Genomic DNA, 24,463 nt, shown 5'->3' on the forward strand with positions numbered 1-24,463 from the left:
ACACAACCTTCCATTTGTGGAAGCTCTTTAACCTGTTGGATGTGTGGTATATGATAAGCAAGGCTAGTGAGTGAGTATGATTTTACGCCTCTTTCAGAAATGTTCCAGATATGTCACGAGGGAAGACCAGAAGACCTTCACACAATGTGCCCATGTGCGGAATCGAACCGAGTCTAAGGCGTGACGAGCAAAGGCTTTAACCACAAGGCTATCCAATCGCCCTTGAGTGAAAATAGTTGCACGCTGAAAGTAGCATAGGTTACCATGGTGACGGTTAAACGCATTCAGTATCCAAACATCCGTTTGATGCAGACGCTGACATATGGCAACGAGAACCACGGGATCAGATTAAACTGAAATCTTATTTGCTGGTATTAGGTTATCAATTTAATCATAACATAAATCATATACTTCACTGTACGTATTCATCAAAGCAGAGGGAGAGGCCTTTGTCCAATGGAATGTCGCATTTGATCATATACAAACCAGTAAAACGTCCATTAGATTATACAAACATGTCCATGTACACGCGCTCAAGTGAGTGAGAGAGTTTAGTTTTACGCCACACTCAGCAATATTCAAGCTATATGGCGACGGTCTGTAAATAATCGAGTCTGGACCAGACAATCCAGTGATCAACAACAGATCGATGATCTGCGCAATTGGGAACCAATGACATGTATCAACCAAGTCAGCGAGCCTGACTACCCGATCCCGTTAGTCGCCTCTTACGACAAGCCTAGTCGCCTTTTATGGCAAGCATGGGCTGTTGAAGGCCTATTCTACCCCAGGACCATCACGGGTGACACGCGCTTAAAGGTAAGCACCATCAGGTTCAACATTAAAAGTTGACCTCAAAATACATCATTGTGGAAATCCGGTAAATAGAGTTTAAAACGAGTTTAGGTTATACAGACGAAACATTCAAACACACGACACGTTATGAATGTGCCATGTGACAGCTGATGGTACATGGTCACTCTATGGCCGGCGAGTTGTGCCATTTTAGGCCGTAAGGTGTGAGCTTGGGTCCCTGGTGTTCAAAATCTTGCAGAATTTACAGTCAGTTTTATCATATTTGTGCCAAGGAAAAGTTCTCTTAGTGTCTGAGACTGTTTTCTCTTTCTTTTTTTGAAGCAGAAAAAGCTTTAAAATAATTTCGCATCTGTTTTAAAAAATGTTCTGTACACAGGCTTAATATTAAATTGTTGGTCCTTGTGACGGGATACCGGATTTTTCCAGGTAATGCATGCGCAAAACACCCTATGACATATCGTTATGCTCGTGCCGCCGGAAGTAGATAGAGTCTTTGGCATGTCGTTAACACGTGGCGTCCAGTCGGATTTATGAACTTGATCCTGTAAAGCAATATAAACTGATGGAAGTCTAAGCAGCACTTCCTTGTTAAGTAATATCATCTTAATCAATGTCACGAACATTGCGAAGGAGAGGAATTATCCGAGAAGGTCGCCTATGCGGCCCCATACGTTACCAAGGACACCAACCCCTTAACAAATTTGATCTAGAGTGCTTTATCCCAGCTGAATATAATTTTATTGGTCTTCTGTTAGCCTGAATAACGGAGTTACTTCATATCTGCCAAACACTTTCTGGGACGTTAAAACCTCAAATGGGGAACATATAGATTTCCTCTGAATCTCCGTTTCATTTTAAAAGTAACTGTTTGCTTAAAAAATGCATATGATCAGAAAGTGTTAATCTAGCTTTTGATCCAACCACATCATGTCTTGCCTTGAGTGTTGCACATGAACACTCATAAACTGGAGATGTGTACATAAACACGGAAGTGTGTTACTCGAGACCAAAGGAAGGCTTTAGAGAACACAACTATGCATTTCATCAAACGGGTTCGAATCCCCGTTAGGACCATTAGGACAACGAAAAGAAAAACTTTTGCAATCATACATTGCTTTTATATATCATGAGTAAGATATGTTTCAGATATGAACGAAATCAATGAAGAAAAAAAAGATTTAGAAAATTCCACCGCTACGCTATTATATAAAATAGAAAACAGACTTTACTAAAATCTCTATTTATTCACCGACCACTTTCAAATTTGATGTCTTCCCTACTTCATACTGGCACTTTGCTCAGAAGGTTAATCCCACCTTCCTTCCAGTCAACACCCGTGAAGACCCAGGTTTGAATTTGACTTCAGCAACACATGCTTGTCTATCGGGTGGCGACTGTCGGGATCGGGTAGATAGGCTGACTTACTGAATGTGAGGCATTTTGTCGTATCACAGTTATGTAGAACAATTCCCATGACGTCAGTCACCGGAATGCCTGGTCCAGACTCGATAACTCCCAGACAGCCGTCATACTACCGGAATATTGCTGAATGCTGAGTGCATGCGTGCTTTACAGGTAAGCCTCTTGTCAAACCAAAAACTCAGCGATGACACTATCCAATATCCAAATCGATAAATGGCATTCCGATTTACTCTGATGGATCTAAATGAATCATGTTGGTGACAGCGATATTTTCATTATTAATGAAGCCAGATGCATTGTCTTGCGTCCAGATAGAGGGTGATCGAGTGAGTGAGTTTAGTTTTAGCAATTTTCCGGCAATATCGGCGGGGGACAAAAAAAACCCCGGGTTTCACTTGAAAGAATGTGTGTAATCGAATCCGAGTCTTTGTTGTGACGAGCGAACGCTTTAACCACTAGATTACCCCTCCGCCCACACACAACTGAAGCCGTTAGCGATATAGGTAACTGTAATACATGTATTAGTGTTTACATTTCCAATGTGTTGCGTCTGATACAATTACATGTTAAAATGTTAAGATTAAAGTAGAAATCATTTCATGCATGCTCCCATCCGTCAACAGTCCGCGCACACAACGTGGCCATGGCACTTGAGGCATGTATAATGGGGTTGTAACTGTGTAAATAGTGGTGTTCATTATATTGTCATTACTCGGTACATGCGTCACTTATTGTAATTACTTTTATTGTGATTACTCAGCACACTTGTCTTTTATTGTGATTACTCAGCACACGCGTCTCTTATTGTGAGTACTCAGCACACTTGTCTGTTATTGTGATTACTCAGTACATTCGTGTCTTATTGTCATTACTCTGTACACGCGTATCTTAATGTGATTATTCAGTACACTTGTCTCTTATTGGGACAAGTCAGTACACTTGCCTCTTCTGGCGATTACTCAGTACACTCGTCTGTTTTATTGTGATTACTCAGTACAGACGTTTCTTATTGTGATTACTCACTATACCCGTGTCTTATTGTCATTACTCTGTACACACGTATCTTAATGTGATAATTCAGTACACTTGTCTCTTATTGGGACCAGTCAGTACACTTGCCTCTTCTGGCGATTACTCAGTACACTCGTCTGTTTTATTGTGATTACTCAGTACAGACGTTTCTTATTCTGATTACTCACTATACCCGTGTCTTATTGTCATCACGCTGTACACACGTATCTTAATGTGATTACTCATTACACTCGTTACCTATTGTGATTGCTCAGTCTCATATTGCGACTACTCAGTACACCTTTCTCTTATTGTGATTACTCAGTACACGTCTCTTATTATTGTATCTTTTATTGTGATTTCTCTGTGTATTTCTTGTGATTACTCAATGTATCTATTTCTTATTGTGATTACCCAATATATGCATCTCTTGTTGTGGTTACTCAATGTATGTATTTCTAATTGTGATTACTCAGTGTATGTATGTCTTGTTGTGATTACTCCGTGAATGCATCTCTTTGTAATTACTTAAACAATGAATCTCTTTTCAATTACTCAATCTATGCATGTCATTTGTGATTACGCAATGTATGTATCTTATATTGTGATTACTCAGTGTATGTATCTCTCATTGTAATTGCTCAGTGTATGTATCTGTCATTGTGTTTACTCAGTGTATGTATCTCTTATTGTGATTATTCCATGTATGCATCTCTGAGATTACTCAATATACACGTATGCCTTTCTTTGTAATTACTCAATGTATGCATCTCCTATTGTGATTACTGAATATCATTGGGCTGCTCTTTGTTTACTTTACAAAGTTTAGAAAATATAAAGCTTAATTTGATTTGTGCCGATGCACATAAAATGAAAAACAGTCTGTTCATGAAGCGCTATGATTGATCGTTATTGTTCAGTTTATGTCATTTGAAACTCCCACTGAATGACTGGGACCTTTTCTTGTTAAGGGCAGTTGACTAAAGCTGAAGCTCAAAAATGACTGAACGTTCGTGTAACCTTGTTGTCATACCCCAAGTGGAATTTTAAATGAATTTGCTGACAAATATATGAATGACCAAAAACAGGTCTGTTAAAAATATTCCCACAGATGTGAAACATATGCGTAATGTTACAGATCAAAGTTTATTAGTTACATACGGACATAATATTATTGTTTTGAAAGTCGTAGCGATTCTTATCACGTTTCCTAAAACTGTTCAAAGCGCTCGTACAATCACAACAAATCCGCAAGATCGGCAGAAATTCACTCAGTTGGACCAGTGCGAGTCGTTATGTCCACAAACACACGTTCGTGTATTTGAATATCTTCCCGTCAGTCGCGTGATATGTTAGTTACGTTTTTAGTACTTCCAATATGGCGATAGATATATTGAAGAATAAACACAATGCCATGAACGATTTACATGTAAGTAGTGGGGATTATTTTTATCGAACTGCCGCAATCATTACGCGCGTTCCGATTCAGTGGACAGAACAATTAATGGTAGTACAATGTTTCCTAAAACCACACTGAATATTTCTTATAATGTTTTGGGTTTCAAGATACCAAGTTTATGTACTGATGGCCATTCGTCCCGCGCTCTTACAGACACAATTCGTGAAGTGGTGCCGTTGTGGAGCAGTCGTTTGTGTTGTCTCAGGCTGAATGTCCGTTTGAGACCCAGACGTCGAAAGAGTGACTGGAGTTTGGAATGGAGGAGTAGGTTATGTTGATGAAAGCACGGGTTTTTGTGACACGAACCACATGAAGTTACGTAATTTCGAGCGGCAGAGTAGGTATTAGGCAGTCAGTGGATGTGTTCGAGTTTTAAACTATGTCTTTGACTCCAGGTACGAACGTTTGACACACTATTTTCATATATTGTGATTTTGTTTGTCACACAGGGCAAAACTCTGATGATGCAGCATGTTTGCAGCATCTGAAATCCTCCTGGGAGTTCCCATAACACTGACATACCGAAGAGCTACGTCATGAACTGAACCATGGCCAGATCTTTGACATTTGTAATACTGGAGTGGAGTAGGGACATGCACCAGCACTCCGATACTAAAATAGCCTGCTTTGATGGAATCAGGAAGGGACAAACACGCAAAAGTCATTCTTAACCATGTTTTCACTATGCCATTTTTCTTGAAAGTAAAACGTTACCCAGAACTTACGACGAGCAGGTTGCTCTTCAAGGGAACCATATATGGTAGCGATTAAGAAAACAGTCGTTACTGACGTTTCACGCCAACGATCTCATTACATGGCTGCCAGGTAGTCCCTACTCCCTCGACCCTGACCATCACGGGAACTCGGCAACTGTCCATCTAATAAAAACGGACGGATGCCCATCAAATAATGTATTTGAAAATATTCCCGGTAGTTCTAGTTTAATTGTAACAGAGTATCCCATCAATGTGATGTTTTTCGGATTTTCTGATGCTTGGATGACATGAGGACAGATCCAACTCTATCATGCTTCGGCTTACGTCTATTTTTAATCATGTCATATATGTCGATTGATCTATGACACACATTTCATTTATTTGAATCCGTAAACTTAATCAGCCCCACATTGGCATTGCTGGAATGTTTTCTTGAAATCACTTAGGTAAATAGGTATATATACTCACAATAAATTAACCAACACGTATTTTCAGTGTAATGTCTTTACCGATCTCGATAGCGGTTTTTGCCGACATGTTACTGAAACACAAATATCAACATACATATTACATACATAACCTTTAGTGAATGTCAGATTGATTTATCTGATAACTTTGCTAACGTCACCCAAACACAAGCACGCTCAGAAACAACATGCAAAATGTGTGGCATGCACGTGCTCCACACTTCACATTTGCACTCTGATCGGATAAAACCTATGGAAGGGTGATCGTGTTTGACAGCTTGACACCTGAGAGTTTCTAAGATTTGCCCCACAACGAAGCACGTGTGGCACATATGGTCTCACCTTAGGCATGAGAGTTTGTTCAAAGTTGCCTCTGTTCACCCAGCAGAAAATGGGCACCGGGTGAGATAAAGGCTAAGAGGTTGCTTGGGTTATCGGGGGTAATAATAATCAGATTCTGATTACAGCGTCCAGTGAGCAACTAGTCAGATGGATACTAGGCGCTATATAAGTGAATTATTATGTTTTACAGATCAAGATTGAAATACGGCAGAAAGGGTTCGGGTGATCCTGGCACAGTCAGGGTGGTGAAGCTCATCATCAGCTCAGGGCCCTCGCCCCCTCTACACGCAGTATTATCATTATTATTTTTAGCTGCAACATGACAGGCTCTTTTAGTCAAACCCGTGAAGATCCGGGTTAGAATTGGTCTTCAGTAGCTCATGCTTGTGAGAATCGGCGAGCGGGACCAGGTGGTAAGCGTTGTTGACTTGATTGACACAGGTCATCATATCTCAGTTGCGTAGATCGATGCTCCTGTTGTTGATAACTGGATTGTCTGGTCCAGTCTCGATTATTGACAGACCATAGAAGTTCCGTTTATATCCTCAAATTAGCGTTCACACCTAAGTAATTTAGTCAATCAAGACGTCATGTAATACACTGATTACTACTCCCTTGCTATAACCCATGATTGGTGGTATATTTGTTTGTATTTATTTGTTATTTATATATTTATACGTTATATATTTGTCATCAGTCACTAGATGGTCGGTTGATGAATTGATAAGAGGTATAATCTGTAGGAATACCAATCAGATTGATTGGTCATTATTGTGAATTATTTTTTTAAAGGGCATCATATAAATAGTTGGAATGTGTGTTATCTTAGGTGACCAATGAGATTATACACAAATGTGATGCAATGAAACAAGTTCATGTGCCATCCGCCCTTCCAATGTCCCTTTGTTTGATTGTTTAATGGCTCTCTCAGTAATATTCAAACAGTATGGTGGCATTTTTAAATCATACAGTCTGGATCAGACAAACCAGTGAACAACAGCATGAGCATCAATCTTTGTAACTGGAACACGATGGCATGTGTCAGCCATGTCAGTAACCCTCATGAGCGATAAGGTTAGTTGCCTCTGACGGCATGAGTTACTGAAGACCAAGTAAAACCTTGATCTTCTCCTGGGGGGTCGTCATTTATCACAGAACAGGGAGGGAGAAGCGATTGAAAATAAGTTGTTTTTCTTTTTTTGTTGGATTTTGAGGGGGAAGTGATAGATGTTTTCACAGCTAACAGTTGACACTGTTCTTTCAAACTGTATTTACTTCAAATTGTAAAATTACATTAGGATACTGAGTATTATCTTGATGACATTAAAATGAGGAGAGTGTTTATTCTGATAGATATGGCTGAAAACGCAATCGAGAACATATAACAGCCTTATGATTGTTCAGTTGACAAAACACTAGAAACGTATCGTAGTACATTCTGATACCAGAGTATAATATGTTTTTGGGTTCAGTTGACAAAACACAGGATATTATTTGTAGTATATTCGATTATAATATGTTTTTGGTTGATGATTCAGTTATTCAACACAGGAAGTAAGCATGAGGGAAGCAATATACAGTCCCTATCGTTCGGCCTGAATATCAGGTTCAACACAAAAGGGATTGTCAGTGTAGGGCAGGGCAATTGTTTACATAACTCTAGATATATATACCTTTGTAGTTAGTGTTGGTGGGTTGCTGTCATCTAAATATCCACCGCCTCATATTGCAGATGTCCAGAAGTTAGCAGTGTCACTGTGTTGCTCCGTAGAAACACTGTGTGGTGATTATTTATTGATTGGGTGATACGATATGCATCTTGTATTCGCCTGCATATTACTCAGGTATGTAATATTCGAGAGATGGACTTTTTGAAATGTCAAGTTTTGAGAAGATCACTTCATGTTAAAATTTACTTGCAAGAGGAACTTGAATTTTTTTTGTGACTGGTCGTCATTAGTTTGGGTTTTGTTTAATAGCTCGCTCAGCAATATCAGAAAGCCAGTGAACAACAGCAAGAGCATCAATCTTTGCAAATGGAACGCGATGAGTTAACCAGGTCGGTGACCTTGATCGCTAATGATCCGAACCCGTTAGTTGCCCCTGAAACCTTTGATTTCAGTATCTTCGGTTCAGCGGGTCCGGCTATTCGTGGACTTTGAAACTGGGAGCTCATCCGGAACAGAACGCTGTCAGGATGGCGGCGTCTGTTACTCGAGATTGAGAAATGAAGGTACACGATGTAAGTGGAGTAACAGCATTCTGAGGACATGTTCGTAACTGTCACACACACATATCATGGTGGCACGTGTGAGCGTGTATGTGTGTGTTTCAAAGATACTTAGATCTTTGGGACATTTGTCTTGAGAGCCCAGCTCTAAGATTGCTGTGAGGACATGGCCCCGACTGACCTTTCTCACAGTCCCTGAACCACGTTTTTTCATGCTTCGTAGCTCTCTCACAGGTGCTCGTTTTCAATTCAAATGCGTGTATTTGCTACTATCAAAATTAGATATATTCAGAGACTAAGCGTTAGTCTTTGATGTTTCGCAGCTGAAGGACAGCTACTCTCCTCTACCCTCCCTCGTGATGGCAGTCATGTTTTCTGTGTTTGTACTGGCTCTGTGTGGATCTGTCTCCATTGCTCACAGCTTCCTCCTGGGTGGACCACCTACATCAGTGGATCCAGGCCAACCTCTGTTCCTGTCTCCTTACATCGCTGGAGGACACTTTCAACAAGGTACACTTTAGTGATAGTGCACAAACTGGTCACTAGTGTTTGTTGGGGAGGAAAGAGTGGAGGGGATTACATGAAAAGAATGTCTCTGTTTCATATTTCTCAACACAAAAATATAACCAGTAAGAACATTGTTTAGGAAGTAGTCATTCAGTTGGATAGGGTGGCACTGCTGAGTCAGCAAAATACAGTACAGTCTTAGACGAACTGCCAGTCCAACGTGAGTTTTGGATTTCGTGAAAATGAAACTTCATTTTTAAAAGATTTAATAAAGACAATGGTACGTATGTTTTATGGTTCCTACTCGCAATAACAGGGAACAGAAAGCCATCATGTATATTGTTAGGTTTGAAGAAGCACTGAAAGCGGTGACTGGTTCCAAATGATGATGGTATAACTTTGCGGCAGTACGTGTGGTTACACCCGTGAAGGTCAGGGATAGACTAGGCCTTCAGCAACCCATGCTTGTCACAAAATGTGACTATGCTTGTCGTAAGAGGCGACTAACGGGATCGGGTGGTCAGACTCGCTGAGTGGGTTGACACATGTCATCGGTTCCCAATTGCACAGATCGATTCTCATGTTGTTGGTCACTGGCCTGTCTGGTCCAGACTCGATTATTTACAGACCGCCGCCATGTATCTGGGATATTGCTGAGTGCGGCGTAAAACTCACTTACTCTCTCACCACGTGCTGTTAGTTCATACTGATGCAATTAAACCAAACTATCTGTGCTGTCTCGTTATATTATAATTACCCGTGAAGATCCGGGTTTCGATTGAATTTACAGACCACTGCCATATAGCTGAGTGCGGCGTAAAACTAAACTCATTCACTCATTCACTGAAGCCTAATACATGGACGGAGTAATGAAAGTAGCCAAACAAACAAAGAGATCTGTAAGTTATGCTTCAGTTGTTAAGTTATTTTTCAAACCAAAACAAATTTCAAGGAGTTTGGATGCAATGCTTTCTCTACCCATTGTTACAGCCCAGAACTTGAGTCGTGTAGTCTCTCTTCAAGGCTCATCGATACTTAGTTACAGCGGCTACATCACCGTCAACGCATACTTCAACAGCAACCTGTTCTTCTGGTTCATACCCGCACAGGTAAACTGCACCAGTCATTTTCACATACAGCAGTCAATGTTTTTATGAGAGTGGTATCAATTTAAATGTTTTCTACCTAAGGGAGAAAACTCCTCCATTAAGTCACTTTAGTCCGTTTTGGAAACATTGAGTTTGTTCACAAATCTATTCAATTGGCTCTAAATTCTATCGATCTTTGGTGTTCAAAGTGGGGGTTCAAGGTATCCACTTCTAAATCAGTTGCTATGTTCTTCACAAGACGTAAACTTCCCCCAAATCTAAAGCCACACATTGGTGGTCAGGACATAAAATTTGTTTCAGAATTTAAATTCTTGGGTGTAATCTTTGATCAAAAACTCACATGGTCCAGCCACATCAATTACATTTCATCAAAATGCACTAAAGCTCTCAATTTACTGAAGAGCGTGTCTTCCACAAAGTGGGGTGCTGATAAATCGTCCTTGCTTCTTTTGTACAAAGCACTCATTTTGTCTAGATTAGAATACGGTTGTCAAGTTTTCATGAATGCTGCAAAATGTCATTTGGTTAAACTTGATCGTGTTCAAGCTAAAGCTCTTCGGATATGCACTGGTGCCTTTCCTACTACACCAGTTTCTGCCTTGCAGGTGGAATGCTCAGAACCTCCTTTGCAATACCATCGTCTTAAAGTGGCCCTTAAGTACTATTTATCTTTAAAAGCGTCATCTAGGTATCAACCAGCAACTGATATTTTGTGTGATTGTGTGGAATATGTCATGTGTGATTGGAATCATGGAAAACCACCATTTGGATTACTCGTTCAACAATTTGCATCACAGTACGAGTTGAACAATCTTCAGCTGAATGCTGCGCAATCTCTACCTAAAACGGTTCCATGGACTTTAACACAACCTTCGATTTCTTATGATTTATCGGGGCTTGTAAACAAACAAATGTCACCATGTGTTGTTAAAATCCTAACCCAAGACTACATCCACAACAAATATAGTAATTTTACTCATATTTACACTGATGCTTCAAAAGATCCCAGAACCGGTCATGTTGGTGGGGCCTTTTATATTCCTGATCTTGGTTTATCTAAAAGATTTAGATTGACTGATCATCTGTCTGTGTTTGCAGCAGAATTGACAGCTATACTTCAAGCTTTAAAATGGGTAAAAGATAACAAGCACGAAGCAATAATTCTTACTGATTCGTTATCAGCTATACAAGCAATTCAATCAGGTGTCCAAGGTCCACGCAGTGACATTATATATGACATCTTGTATCTTGATACTGTTCTAAACTCCATGTACATCAGCTGTGATGTTGTTTGGATCCCTGCACATGTAGGTATAGCTGGGAACGAAGTAGTCGACACACTTGCTAAGATGGCTTGCAACAGACCACAGCCAGATATTCAATCAATTAAGCCCATTTCAAGAGATTACTGGTTTGTCATTTCATCGTCAATAAATGCCTCTTGGCAAAATACATGGGACAGTGAAACTACAGGTAGACACATGTACTCGATTTGTCCTGCAGTAAACAAACATTTTAAAATCCGTAGGCGTTGCCGCAGAGATGAAGTTGTTTTAACTCGCCTCAGGCTAGGACACTGTGGATTAAAGGCATATAAAAGCATTTTAGATAAAGACATCTCTCTTATGTGTGAAAGCTGTAACTTACACTGCCCAGAAACAGTTCAGCACTACCTCATGGAATGTCCAGCTCATGAAAACCCACGCAAGGCTCTTAGAGACATTGTGCTTAATAAAACCAAAACTATTTTTACGCTGAACGCAATACTTGGCGATAATTTAATGTATGGTAGCATACAAAGAGCTGTATTAGACTTCCTCGTCAAAACGGATAAGTACGACGTAATTTAACTGGACAAGAATGTAACTGTTTGATAAGTGTTGGGCGCATATAGGTCTTTTAAGGCCCAAGGTCGCCCTAAAACCTTACCTACCTACCACTTCAGTCTGGACTGTAATAGAACTTCTTGTGCTGGTACAGTATCCATGGTAACGTGGTTGAAACAAGGGGAGAAAACTCCCCCATTAAGTGACATCTGCGTACTGTAACTTGAGACTTCTTGTTAAGTATTTCGTTCAGTGAGTATTATCTTACATTTCTTGGCACTCAATGCATTCTACGTCCATTTTAGACATTTGTACTGGATACACCATGTTGAAAATAAGAAGACCAGGGATTTATAAAGAGTTCCAAACAATCTGCTCGCCGAAGACAAAGCGGGGAAAAAGTGTTTCCTCTACGCAGGAAACTTCATCAATTATTATTTTGAGAAACATTTTACCAATGATTACCTATATTTTCTGCCTCTTAATCATGATCGTTGGCCACGTTATCAAGGATCTCTTATACAAAGCTAGCTAATACATTGGCAATAAGTGGAGAGAGTGAGTTTCAAGGAGTCACTAGCGGTTCAAGGAGATGATGACCAGCCATCCAAAAAGGTAGACTTGGTTAAGAGTAATGATACGGCACTGTCGATTCCATTGCAGCATGCAGATCCCCGTACAGCTCCTCTGATACTGTGGCTTGAGGGTGGCCCGGGCACCAGTGGCTTGTTTGCACTGTTTGTACAGAACGGACCTTTCGTTGTGGATAAAGACGTGAAACGTAAGTTATCACACAGTTACTATTTCCAATACTGGTTGATTTGAGAAATGATTAACATTGTTTAAGCATAGAACGGTAGCTTTCATAAACAGGTCGTACGTCAACACCATGGAATAAGTCTGAGCAAGGCTTTTCAGCCACATGATGTGATATTCATACATTAAAGTATTATGATTCCTAAAGAAACTTTAAGGAAATGAAATGTAGGAATTTATTTTTCTTCCCCAGTCCAAACACCCATCCACCGCCAACGTCCATTTTGTGTAAAACTTCATTGTAAACCCTTTGCCATGCATGTTGAACAAGACCCAATTAGCATCCATCTACCAGTTGTGTCAAAAGACAAAATGTTCTGCATTCTCTTGTATCCAAAGTGTCTTATATTTTTCTTACCAAATCGGGAAAAGAGACATTTCATAAATTGGTCTGATTGAATTGCCAAAATACATCTGAAATGGAGAAAATGTGGATGTTTTATCAAAATAAATCCTTCCCCGTGTTCTGTCAGAGACACCAAAACCAACATCTGAGATAAATCCTCATACTATTTTGTCTTCAAGTGTCACCGCGGAAGACGGCCGACTGGTCACTCCAGTATTCCATGTTATTCATCGACAACCCAGTGAGTACTGAGGTGGTTATAAAAATAATTAATGGGATTTCTTGAAAACCCTGTAAGTACTGAGGACTTTGTGACAATAGTTAATGGGGTTTCGTGATAACCCTGTAAGTACTGAGGTGGTTAGAAAAATAATTAATGGGATTTCTTGAAAACCCTGTAAGTACTGAGGATTTTGTAACAATAGTTAATGGGACTTCATGATAACCCTGTAAGTACTGAGGATTTTGAAACAATACTTAATGGAGCTTCGTGATAACCCTGTAAGTACTGAGATGGTTGTAACAATAATTAATGGGATTTCTTGACAGCCCTGTAAGTACTGAGGATTTTGTAACAATACTTAATGGAGTTTCGTGATAACCCTGTAAGTACTGAGGTGATTGTAACAATAATTAATGGGATTTCTTGACAGCCCTGTAAGTACTGAGGATTTTGTAACAATACTTAATGGAGTTTCGTGATAACCCTGTAAGTACTGAGGTGGTTGTTTCAATAATTAATGGGATTTCTTGACAGCCCTGTACGTACTGAGGATTTTGTAACAATACTTAATGGAGTTTCGTGATAACCCTGTACGTACTGAGGTGGTTCTAACAATAATTAATGGGATTTCTTGACGATTATGTAAGATAAATATTAATAATATTAATAAATAAGATCTCATACTTTAGTTTGAGTTTACTCTGAAAGAATTAACCAGATGATTCATAGAGACCCAAAATCACCTCAGCTTCCATGCTTTTGTACATAGTGAGTAGATAATGAGATTTCATGGGTTGGAATCTAAATTTTTCAATGTTTTCAGCCAATCTTGTTTATGAAACCACACCCATCCATTTTACAAAGTATACGTCACAAACCATTTCACTGGTTGCTCAAATCACATTCACTGAACTGTATTCGTGACATTTTTGTTAACTGATAAATGTTAATGACAACTACTTGTGATGAATATTCTTTTATGACAACTAGTTGTGATGAATATCCTTTCAAAGACTGGCAGCTGTGTTTAACAATCTGTACTTGACAGGTCGGCACGGGTTTCAGTTTCACTGACAGTGACAAAGGCTACACCACCACGGAGGACGATGTTGCAAGGGACCTCTACAGGTGATTGTCACTTTATCCGTTTAATAAGGCTGTGTACTGATCAGGTGTTCTTGCAAAGTGGAACGTTAATAGATTGATTCGATGTGAATTTTCTTACTGTTGCATGCGAGGACCTAGAAGCAAGTCTTTTAATAGAATGATAAAGTAATTCAGGAAATACAAATGGGAAGCTAAACGTGAATGAATCTCTTTAAAATGTGAATGTGACAAGAAACGAAATATGATACCTTAAAATCAAACCCAACAATTCAGCTCTATTACAACTAACCATATGATGCGTGGTATTTTGAGGGGTTACTGAAATCCTTTACACGTCTACTCAGCCTGGGGGAGCTATCAAAACGAACAAATGCTATTTTATTTCCGGTCACGATGAGGTATCAACCCTGCCTCTCTTCGAAATCAACGCATGAAAATACAATGATCTGGCCAAAAATAAAATGTACCATCGTCCGAATATCTGAACAATCTTGCTTCAGGTTGTTTAATCTCGTACAATCTGAGAGATAATAGTTCCATTTGAAATACTAACTGTTGAACACAAAGATATTCTGAATCATTTAACTGAGCACGATTATATATGTCTTGGAATTCATTGCCCGATAAAGCTGTTAACGCTAGATCTCTGAAGTTAAAAACACATGATAAATCCAACAGAAACTCACTATTACTTTGATATAAATATGGGACTAGATTTTTTCAAATCGTCTATTGTCGCCTCAAGCTGGGTTGTAGTGATCTGAACCCAGGCTGGTACAATTGACATATATCGATCAGGAACAGCTAAGTGTCCATGTCGGTCATTATAATGAAGACGTCATTCACTACTTTTGTAAGTCAAATTTATTATCTAACTATCAAATTTTATCAACAACGGTGTATTTTTATGCTCAGGGATACGATGGGAAAACTACTTTATACAGTAACGGCGCTCTGAATAACTCAACAAATAGTGACATTCTCAACTCATAACACCAGTTTATTTCTAAGACTAATCCAGTTATGATCACCTCTTCATTTATATCGTACATATATTCCACGTAAGATGACTTGTTTTCTTTGCTCATTTCGTTGCTGGGGCGGTGGGGTAGCTTAGTGAGTAAAGCGTTCTCTCCTCGTGCCGTGTTCGATTCCCCACATTAGTAGAATATGAAACCCATTTTCTGGTGCCGTGCCGTGATATTGGTGGAATATTGCTAAAAGCGGCGTAAAACTGAACTCACTCATTTCGTTGTTAGACATAACCAACCCCACAACTTTTTGATTATTTATCTGCCTTGTCTCAGTATTATTGTTTTCTTGTCAGCTCATTTCAGCTATGAATTCAGCCATAATGGAACAGCGTACTGGAACTGCGTTTGTATAGGTCACTAGGCTTCTTTGACCATCCAGGTTTCTGCTTTGACGGGATAACAATAAGTTTAAACAAAATGCACACTTTTCGAGTTTCTTCCACTTTCTTATTCCTGTTTTCTGTTTGTAGTTTCCTCCTGCAGTTCTACACCATGTTCCCTAAATTCCAGAAGAACGATCTGTACGTCACCGGAGAGGTACACTCTTCTCCCACAACATATTTTTTAGAAACCTAATTTCGTTTCACGTCCATGAAATCATTTTCTGCAATACGGCAATCTTTGCATGATAATCCGTATGGAGGTAACGTCAAGTAAGGAAACACTGTGTGACCTGATGGGTAATGTAAGTTCAGGGTTGTAACTGTTTTCTGTTTTCTTCATATATTTCATTCTGTTCAGAATATTTTTCAGAGTATATGCTCTTGAGGGAGAACATTTGTTTGTGTGAAAACCCTTTTGAAAAGTATATGATCAACGAACACATGCATATGTGTATATGGTAGGGAAATTGTTATCCAAATAATAGTTACGCACAACAGAAATCTCCCTTTAGTAGTTGGTACTTTTGAAGATCCAGAATTGGTTTTTAGCAACTTCTGCTTGACATAAATGGCGACTAACAGAATCAGGCTAGCTGAATTGGTAGACACACGTCATTACTCAATGCTCAGGATATTGATCTCTTCATTGTCTGGTTCACACAGAATTATTTACAGGCCGCCATAATATAGCTGGGATATTGCTGAGAGAGGCTTAAAACAATAATCAACGTAAAACTCTTGAGCACAATACCTATCAATATGATTGCTTGTTGTCTCTGTTTCTAGAGTTATGGTGGCAAATACATCTCCGCTATCAGCTATAAGATCCACACGGAGAATCCCCATGCCAAAATCAGTATCAACTTGAAGGGACTTTTCATTGGAGCAGGCTTCATCGACCCAATTTCAGTATGTTCCAACAACCAAAATATCCATATTGCGTGGGCGAACTAATAGTTTCAGAGACAACTACTGCTAAACTGCAGAAAATAACATGAATTAACTTTGAATTATCTGCCCTTAGTCATTTAATGCGTTTGGATGTTTGTGGTGTGTGGTATACATACAGTATGTATACAGTATACATACACATAAAGGAGCGGTGGGGTAGGCTAGTAGTGCAGCGAAGCGAAGACCAGGGTTCGATTCCCCACATGGATACAATTTGTGAAGCCCATTTCTGGTTTCCCCAGCCTTGATATTGCTGGAATATTGCTAAAATTGGCGTAAAACCATATTCGCTCACTCACATTATTAGTTATATTTAGTATAATCAGTGGAATAATGACCGAAATCCCAACTATTCAACTAGAACGTTGAGTCTTTCAACGTGGTGCCCTAACAGTAAATCCAGTTATATTGTACTATATATTCAACATGGAGGAATGTCATTTCTATTGAAAGAAGTACGTTTAGTGTGTTTTCAAGTAGAGATACATAACATAGGTATTCTCAAGAATTTGAGTTTATTTATGAGCCATATGTTAACAATTTCCAAATTTTCTATAATGATTTTATTTCTAATCAACTCGTGATGTTTTTTCACATTCATGACTGTTATATGATGTAGGCTCAAAGTCTCAAAGACAACTGAAGATCTGCTGTGTTAAGGATTCTGAAGTTAACCATGTGCCTATCATCTCGGACTGTGGGGCTACCTGGTCGACGTGCATATTCCTTGGACCCATAGTTTAAAATCTCTGCCACAGGCTACCAATAGTTATCTGCCGCTGAGTTCGGCCAGATTCAAAAGCCCTATAAGCCTGATCTCTTTCAAAAAAACGTCTCCTTTTAAGCTGCGATTTCAAACAGGTACCAGGACAGTGAAAGACAATGAAAGAATGTCAATGCATGTGTATTGTCCTCCACTGTCCATGGAATGAACGACTTCCACGTGTAAATCATTGACATTAAGAAGCAAGTGTTTCCGTTTTGACAATTTGAATAAAAAATGTGCATATCTGTAACAGAATATGTCGGTCGTTAAAGAACGCAAAAATGACATTTCAACGGTGTGATATGTTTTCCAAAGATGGTAAAACATTCAACAGTACATATTTCAGCCAAAAAGGACGATGATTAGCTTTTCCGAAATCGTGTTATCAATAACTTGACTTTTCATTAATGACGCCAAGTATACATATTTAGAAGAATGATAAAACTGTTAAATCATGTAGTCTTTACAGTTATGTGTGTAGGCTGGGGTGGTGGGGGATGATTGTTTTATGTTACAATCACAGGTTACGCTGAAGTTGATTTTCTGTTTCTATGTTCTGTAGATGATCCCTGCCTACGCTGACTACTTGTTTAATGTTGGCCTGTTCGATGAGAATGAGAGACAGTATTTCCATGGCCAAATTCAAAAGATTACAGAGCTTGTGAAAGCGAAAGATTTCAAGAAAGCAATGGATGTAAGTGTTTGAACGTAATTCAAGTATGTATTGTACAAACTCACAGGTTTCAAATGTCCTCATCTCTCGGTATCTGAAAACTATAGCATTAGCTAGGGGATTCAAATTTTCACATTTCTCGGCATCTGGAAACTATATCATTAGCTAGAGGTTTCAAATGTTCTCATTTCTCGGCACATGGAAACTATTTCGAATGGTATCATTTCCAGACATCAGATACTCAGTAACTCCAGCAGATATGAAACACGCTGTAAAAAGACATTGTAAAATACTAACAATTATCAGTCACTTTCCAAAACACTCGCTCTTAGTCAAATTACATGATGTCACAGACACGTGGCATTCATGACATTGCATTTGAAACATAAGTCGACATAAATATTCTCTTGCCAGTGAAAGTTCCACTCTGTATTCGTGAGGTGAATAGCGACGGGGGCCTTAGTACCTTTAAATAGTGATGGTATCTCCTGAATATTTTCGCGTTTCGCCATTCATTGCAACATTGTCATGTGTCTTCTCTGTCATCAGATTTTCTACGCTGCCATGTTGGGGAAAGGGTTCTTCTACCACGCCACCGGATACGTTGCTCATGAAAATATTCTGCAAGTCCGGGTGAGCCTAGTAGAGTGCAGAGCAGGAAATACATTCAGTTTTCGTAGACTGTTATGAGTGGTCTTTTGAATTTAAATGTGCTAGTATTACCAATGCTTTTCGTATGCCTTTGAATACGATGAGTATATTATGCATTGTTTATAGCTCCTTATATTTTTCTTGTAAAATATTAGGTTTATCTTGTAAAGTATTATGTGATTAATGTGTTTATGTTTACTGTCTGTGTGCCTGTCATGTATTTTCGTTTAAAAGTGTACATTTCAATGGCTTCAGTTAGGCTACATGACTGCAAGATGTTTGTGAATAAGGTGTGTATGGACATTAGCCATATTATGACTGATACCAGGAGGCGTATTCGGGCCTCTCTGATTTCAAGCATAGAGGACATTCAGGAACATATTTTGGGTCCAAGGCTCTAGGCTGAGCACACGTGGCATGCTGAGGATTGTTGGTGGCCTATTATACCGATGCTAAAACAGAGAAAGTCATTAACTGAGTTTCTAAACTTGTAGCATCTCACTGAAATCAGATCACAGGGCAGACAAATGCCAAAGACGATTGTCTTTGACGGCCCATCAGGCCAGAACGTGTTTGATCGACCAAGGCAAAACTGGACGTCAGCATTAGCCAATCAATAAGCAGTTGTCTCGATTTTTATTACTTTGGTTTTACTACTACTATACTGGTTCTTCCAAAGACTGACTGGGCGGTGGGGTAGCTTAGTGTTGACTCGATACACCGATGATCCTGTTTATAATCCCTCATAGGTACAATGTGTGAAGCTCATTTCCGGTGTCCCCCGTCACGATTGCTAAAAGCGGCGTAAAACCAATTTCCCTCACTCACTCAAAGACTGACTACTCTTTGAATATGTGTTTGACAATGTTCCAATTTAAAAATTTCGAAACTGAACAATACAGACGTCTGGAGTATGGTCGGGCTTGTATGGAAGTTCTTCAAAGTCTCTTCTGTTTTCAAACCGTCTCCTGAAACTACAGGCAAAGTCAGAATCAATAGAACATTCAGTAACTGTCAGGCAAAATGTTTTATCTAACCTTTTGGAGGTGATTAGAAATCATGTTACGACTTCCTCTTCTGTCATCTGGAAGAGATCTGATTCAAAGCCCTACTGATATGACCTGTAGTAGGACATCCTCAGATATATGCATAGTGGTGAGACGTAGGACGAGATAGTACTGATTGTCAGGGATATGTAATGCACAAATCTTTCATTTTGTTAACTTGGAATGATTCCAACAGACAATTTCAATTTCTTCCCACAGCATAGTGTAAATATGATATCCGGTCCGATTGTTTCTGTACAGGATTTGGTATTCTGTGATACAATGATTATCATCATCATAACGTTGTCTTCATCGGCGTTTTGTTATTTGCTGCTTCAAGAGTCTGCAGATTGTCACTCCGCTTTTTGAGGAGTGTGTTCTTTGTCACATCGCGTCCTCAAGAGTCTGTAGATTGTCACTTGCTGTTTCAGGAGTCTGCAGATTGAGATTGTGCTGTTTCAGGAGTATGCAGATTGAGATTGTGCTGTTTCAGGAGTATTCATATTGTCATTTCGCTGTTTCAAGAGTCTGCAAATTGTCACTTCACTGTTTCAAGAGTCTGCAGATTGTGCTTTTGCTGTTTCAGAATCCTGCAAATATGACCTACTTTGCGTCTTATGTTGATCATCCTGAAGTCCGACGTGCGATACATGTCGGAGATTTGTCCTATACCGCCTTCAGCAAACAAGTTGGTCGGCACCTATATACCGACATCCTGGACACCGTGAGGCCCTGGTTTGTCACTCTGCTCAACAGTGGCAAGTACAAGGCAAGTACAACAGGATCTGCTAGACAACCGAATTACACAGATTCTCTAATATTTCACATTTAGCTACCAATAGCAGAATATTCACAGTGCAGTCTGGACTGTATTCTACAATGTCCCATCGTCTTTCTCATCACTTTGAAGGACAACTAAGGTTGTGTTTAACGAACAACTGGGGTTGCACTACTTCTGGTAAAGGAAAGAATATCAACTTACGAAATGAATATACTGTATGAGGACATGATTTGTTTCTTTGTTTGCTGTTAAACGCTGAACTCAGTTATATTCCAGATATATGGTACCAGTCTGTGAACGATCTATTCTAGACCAGATATTCCAGTGATCAACAACCTGGGAAACAATCTACGCGATATTTGTAGGGATATAGCGGACCTGACCACTCGATTCTGTTAGTCGCTTCTTACAACAAGCACACGTTGCTGAAGACCAGCTTTAACAGAGCTCTCCCTGAATAGGAATCATATCACACCCACATGAATGCCGCACTATATTGTCTAGTGTCAGTACATGCTTTTGTCATCAGATACTGCTGTTCAATGGACAGCTGGACATCATCGTGTGTGCTCCTGCCACTGAGGCTATGCTGGACAGTATGACCGAGTGGAAAGATCAGGCAGCTTACAAACAGGCCACCAAACATATCTGGAGAGTCTCCCCGACAGACAAAGATGTTGCAGGTTATGTCCGTGCAGTTGGCAACTTCACCCAGGTTCGTCATCAGCAGTATCATCCTCAACTTTGTAGGGTATTCTAACTACCATGGACCCATCAGACACAGGGCTAATAGCGGTCACGTGACCATCTCATGATTTGTCATCAAAAAGGTGTACTGCAATCTAATGATTCAAATATTTTATTCTGTTAAACCCCCAGCAGGAAGTGTTATGGTGAAACCAGTTTGGACTCTTTCCTTTCATCCAAAACATTTAGGGAAACTTCTTATGATACAAGGAATGAATAAGTGAGTGTAGTTTTATGCTGCCTTTAGCAATATTCCATCAATATAACCGGCAATGGGCTCCATACGTTATACCCATGTCGGGAATCAAACTCGTGTCTTCAGCGTAACGAGCGAATGCTTTCATCGTTGGGCCATTCTACCGCCCCATACAAGATGGGCATTTATAAGTAGATATATACTGAGGGAAAAATAAGGAGTGAGTGAGTAAGTTTAATCTTACGAGGCTCTCAGCAATATTCTAGTTATATGACGACGGTCTGCAAATAATCGAGTCTGGACCAGACAATCCAGTGATCAACAACATAAGCATCGATCTGCGCCATTGGGAACCGATGACATGTGTCAACCACGTCAGTGAGTCTGACCACCTGATCCCGTTAGTCACCTCTTACGACAAGCATGGTCGCCTTTTAAGACAAGCATGGGTTGCTGAAGGCCTTTTCTACCCGAAAAATAAGGGATCATATGAAAACACGAGTGTCCCTTAGTTTTTCCTTATGTATATGATTACTGAGTTCAAAATCATCTCTTCACAATCTTATATTTGAGTATGTGAGTTTCGTATGTTAATAGGTGTAGGTTAGGTGAATTAGACCTAAAGTGGGGAAAGTCTAGAGATATTTTAAGTTCTTAAGGGAACTATCAGGATTGAGATGAAATGATATACACGTCTGAGCAAAAACCAGCATCGAGACCTAGTATTTGACAAAGTTGTTGTTTGATCGCTAGAGTTTAGGGGAGGTGAGGTGGCTGCAACAAGAGCTGGTGTCCCCCGTCCTCCTCTCGAGCTGGGTACGAAAAGGGAAAAAAAAACAATTGTTGGAAAACCAAACAACGCATCAAGAATTAATAATTTACAGAACTATGGCCCTTGTTGATATTATGAACATGGTGTCAGGCACAATAAATGAAAACATTTTGATGCCAGGTGTTAAAGTTTGCAGGGTGGTGGATTCAGTTGTGTCCTGTATGTTGTAGGTAATTGTGCGAGAGGCAGGTCATATCATCGCCTTCAACCAGCCAGATAGGGCGTATGACATGTTACAGCGATACATAGAGGACAGGCCATTCTACTAGAAGCTAAAGCATCTCTCAAGCTCATCAGCACGTAGTCTCTGCCACAGCTGAACTGGAATGTTTTTCGGGGTGGCTCCTTTACTAGCTGGGACTTAAATGTCATGACGTGACACGTTAGTGTCTGTCTTGATTTATTATGATAAAGAAGTGCCTGTGAAATATACGGTAGAACATGCATTTTCTGAAATATTGTCCAGATTACGAAATTTTCAGTTTCGCCAGTTACCTCCTCAAACCAGATTTAATGAGACAAAAAAGACCCTAAATCTATTACATTACACATAAGCTTAGCGTAGTATGTGATGTAAATATTTTGCAAACCTAAACTCTGAACGATAACATCACCAGACATGCTGACAAATCATTTAAATGGATTTCAAGTCCTTGTTGGCATGTTATATTTTGCAGGAATTAATAGTAGTCTGTGCAACATGCTATATAAAGCATTAAAATTACCGCGTGGATAGTTATATAAACAGGAAGTAATAGTCCTCTGTGCCATGTGTTATATAAGGCATTAAGAATACTGCGTGGATTGTTTTCATAAAGGATTTAATAGTCCTTTGTGCATTGTGTTACAAAGGGCATTAAATATTGCTGGGATTGTTTTATGTGGAGGAACTAATAATCCTCTGTGCATTATGTTATATAAGACATTAAGAATACTGTGTGGATTGTTTTATATGGAGGAGAGACAGACGCACAGACAGACCGGCACACAGACACACAGACACATACATAGATGATGATCTTGAAATAGGTTTGGCAAACCTTACATTCTGCCCATGCTTCCTTAGGTCGTTAACGCACATAACAGTTTTGGATGTATCATGTACATACAATCATGTCTTGCCATTCAATTTTGGCGCAAATTTATGAATAAAACATGATTCTTTCAAGAGTAATACTTTATCTTTTGTATAATGGAGTTTATATACCGGGTTTCCCATTAGTTTTATATTTACATTAGATAAATCCGAGAACGTGTGGTTAAAACCGATTCATAGCACTTTCATCGATACTATGGAAACGTATACGTCACCAGAATAACGGCCGTCGACACTTTGAGCGTACGAGAACGTTTCTCAAGCAGTTCCGCTACATGAAAGTCTTTACAAGGCCGAAATGTTCAGAAGTGCACAAAACGTATTTCCAACACCGACATGTGCATTGAGATTTCGTGTCAGGTCGCTATTGTCACGAAATCGTACACATAACACATGAATCCAAACTATCATATTAATTGAATGTAGTTCATTCATATTTTATATTTTAGCAAATTTGATGACGTATGAGTCGATGATTTGGTCGCGTTTTCTTCAGTGAGCTTTGGCCCATTATGAACGTGCGAGATACAGCGTATAAAATAATGAAATTTTATGAAATAATGAAATATTTATTATGCTGTTGAAGACGTGATCGTAATTTGAATAAAGGAATACATATTCTACAAGCAGTGACAATACGTGGGCATTTTTAGATGCAAGCTATTGTTGAAATATTATTTGGGAAGGAAATTTATAATAATATGCAGGAATGACAGAGCGTCTAAGACTTTCACAAACACACAATACAAAAGTGATATTCTCCCGTTATATGTTGGAAATAAACTGAATGCCCGGTATTGCCACATCGTATTATTAACAATATATAGATCTATTAATTTCAAACATATGCTATAGGTATTTTTACCAATACGTGTACTTTCAAAAATGGAATATTAATAAAGGAGAATAT

At 39.3% G+C, this 24,463-nt stretch overlaps 2 protein-coding genes across 3 annotated transcripts in view; both read left to right on the forward strand.

The window, feature by feature from the left end:
* The window catches only part of LOC137256533 (RISC-loading complex subunit tarbp2-like), a 582,560-nt gene that overhangs the window by 211,248 nt on the left and 346,849 nt on the right, over positions 1-24,463 (forward strand). The gene's annotated exons all lie outside the window — the stretch shown is intronic.
* LOC137255796 (probable serine carboxypeptidase CPVL) lies at positions 6,165-23,627 on the forward strand. 2 transcript variants are annotated; one of them, XM_067793337.1, is made up of 13 exons: positions 6,165-6,293; positions 8,787-8,973; positions 9,961-10,079; positions 12,569-12,686; positions 13,247-13,308; positions 14,339-14,418; positions 15,902-15,968; positions 16,601-16,723; positions 18,094-18,225; positions 18,754-18,837; positions 20,488-20,670; positions 21,212-21,397; positions 22,628-23,627. In XM_067793337.1, the coding sequence occupies exons 2-13, from the start codon at positions 8,823-8,825 to the stop codon at positions 22,724-22,726; spliced, it is 1,404 nt and encodes a 467-aa protein (XP_067649438.1). In that variant the 5' UTR covers positions 6,165-6,293; positions 8,787-8,822; the 3' UTR covers positions 22,727-23,627. The 2 variants fall into 2 exon arrangements, with proteins under 2 accessions (XP_067649438.1, XP_067649437.1); XM_067793336.1 differs by lacking the exon at positions 6,165-6,293 and adding an exon at positions 8,356-8,475.

The sequence above is a fragment of the Haliotis asinina genome, chromosome 11 (assembly GCF_037392515.1).
Source record: "Haliotis asinina isolate JCU_RB_2024 chromosome 11, JCU_Hal_asi_v2, whole genome shotgun sequence".
NCBI lineage: Eukaryota > Metazoa > Mollusca > Gastropoda > Lepetellida > Haliotidae > Haliotis > Haliotis asinina.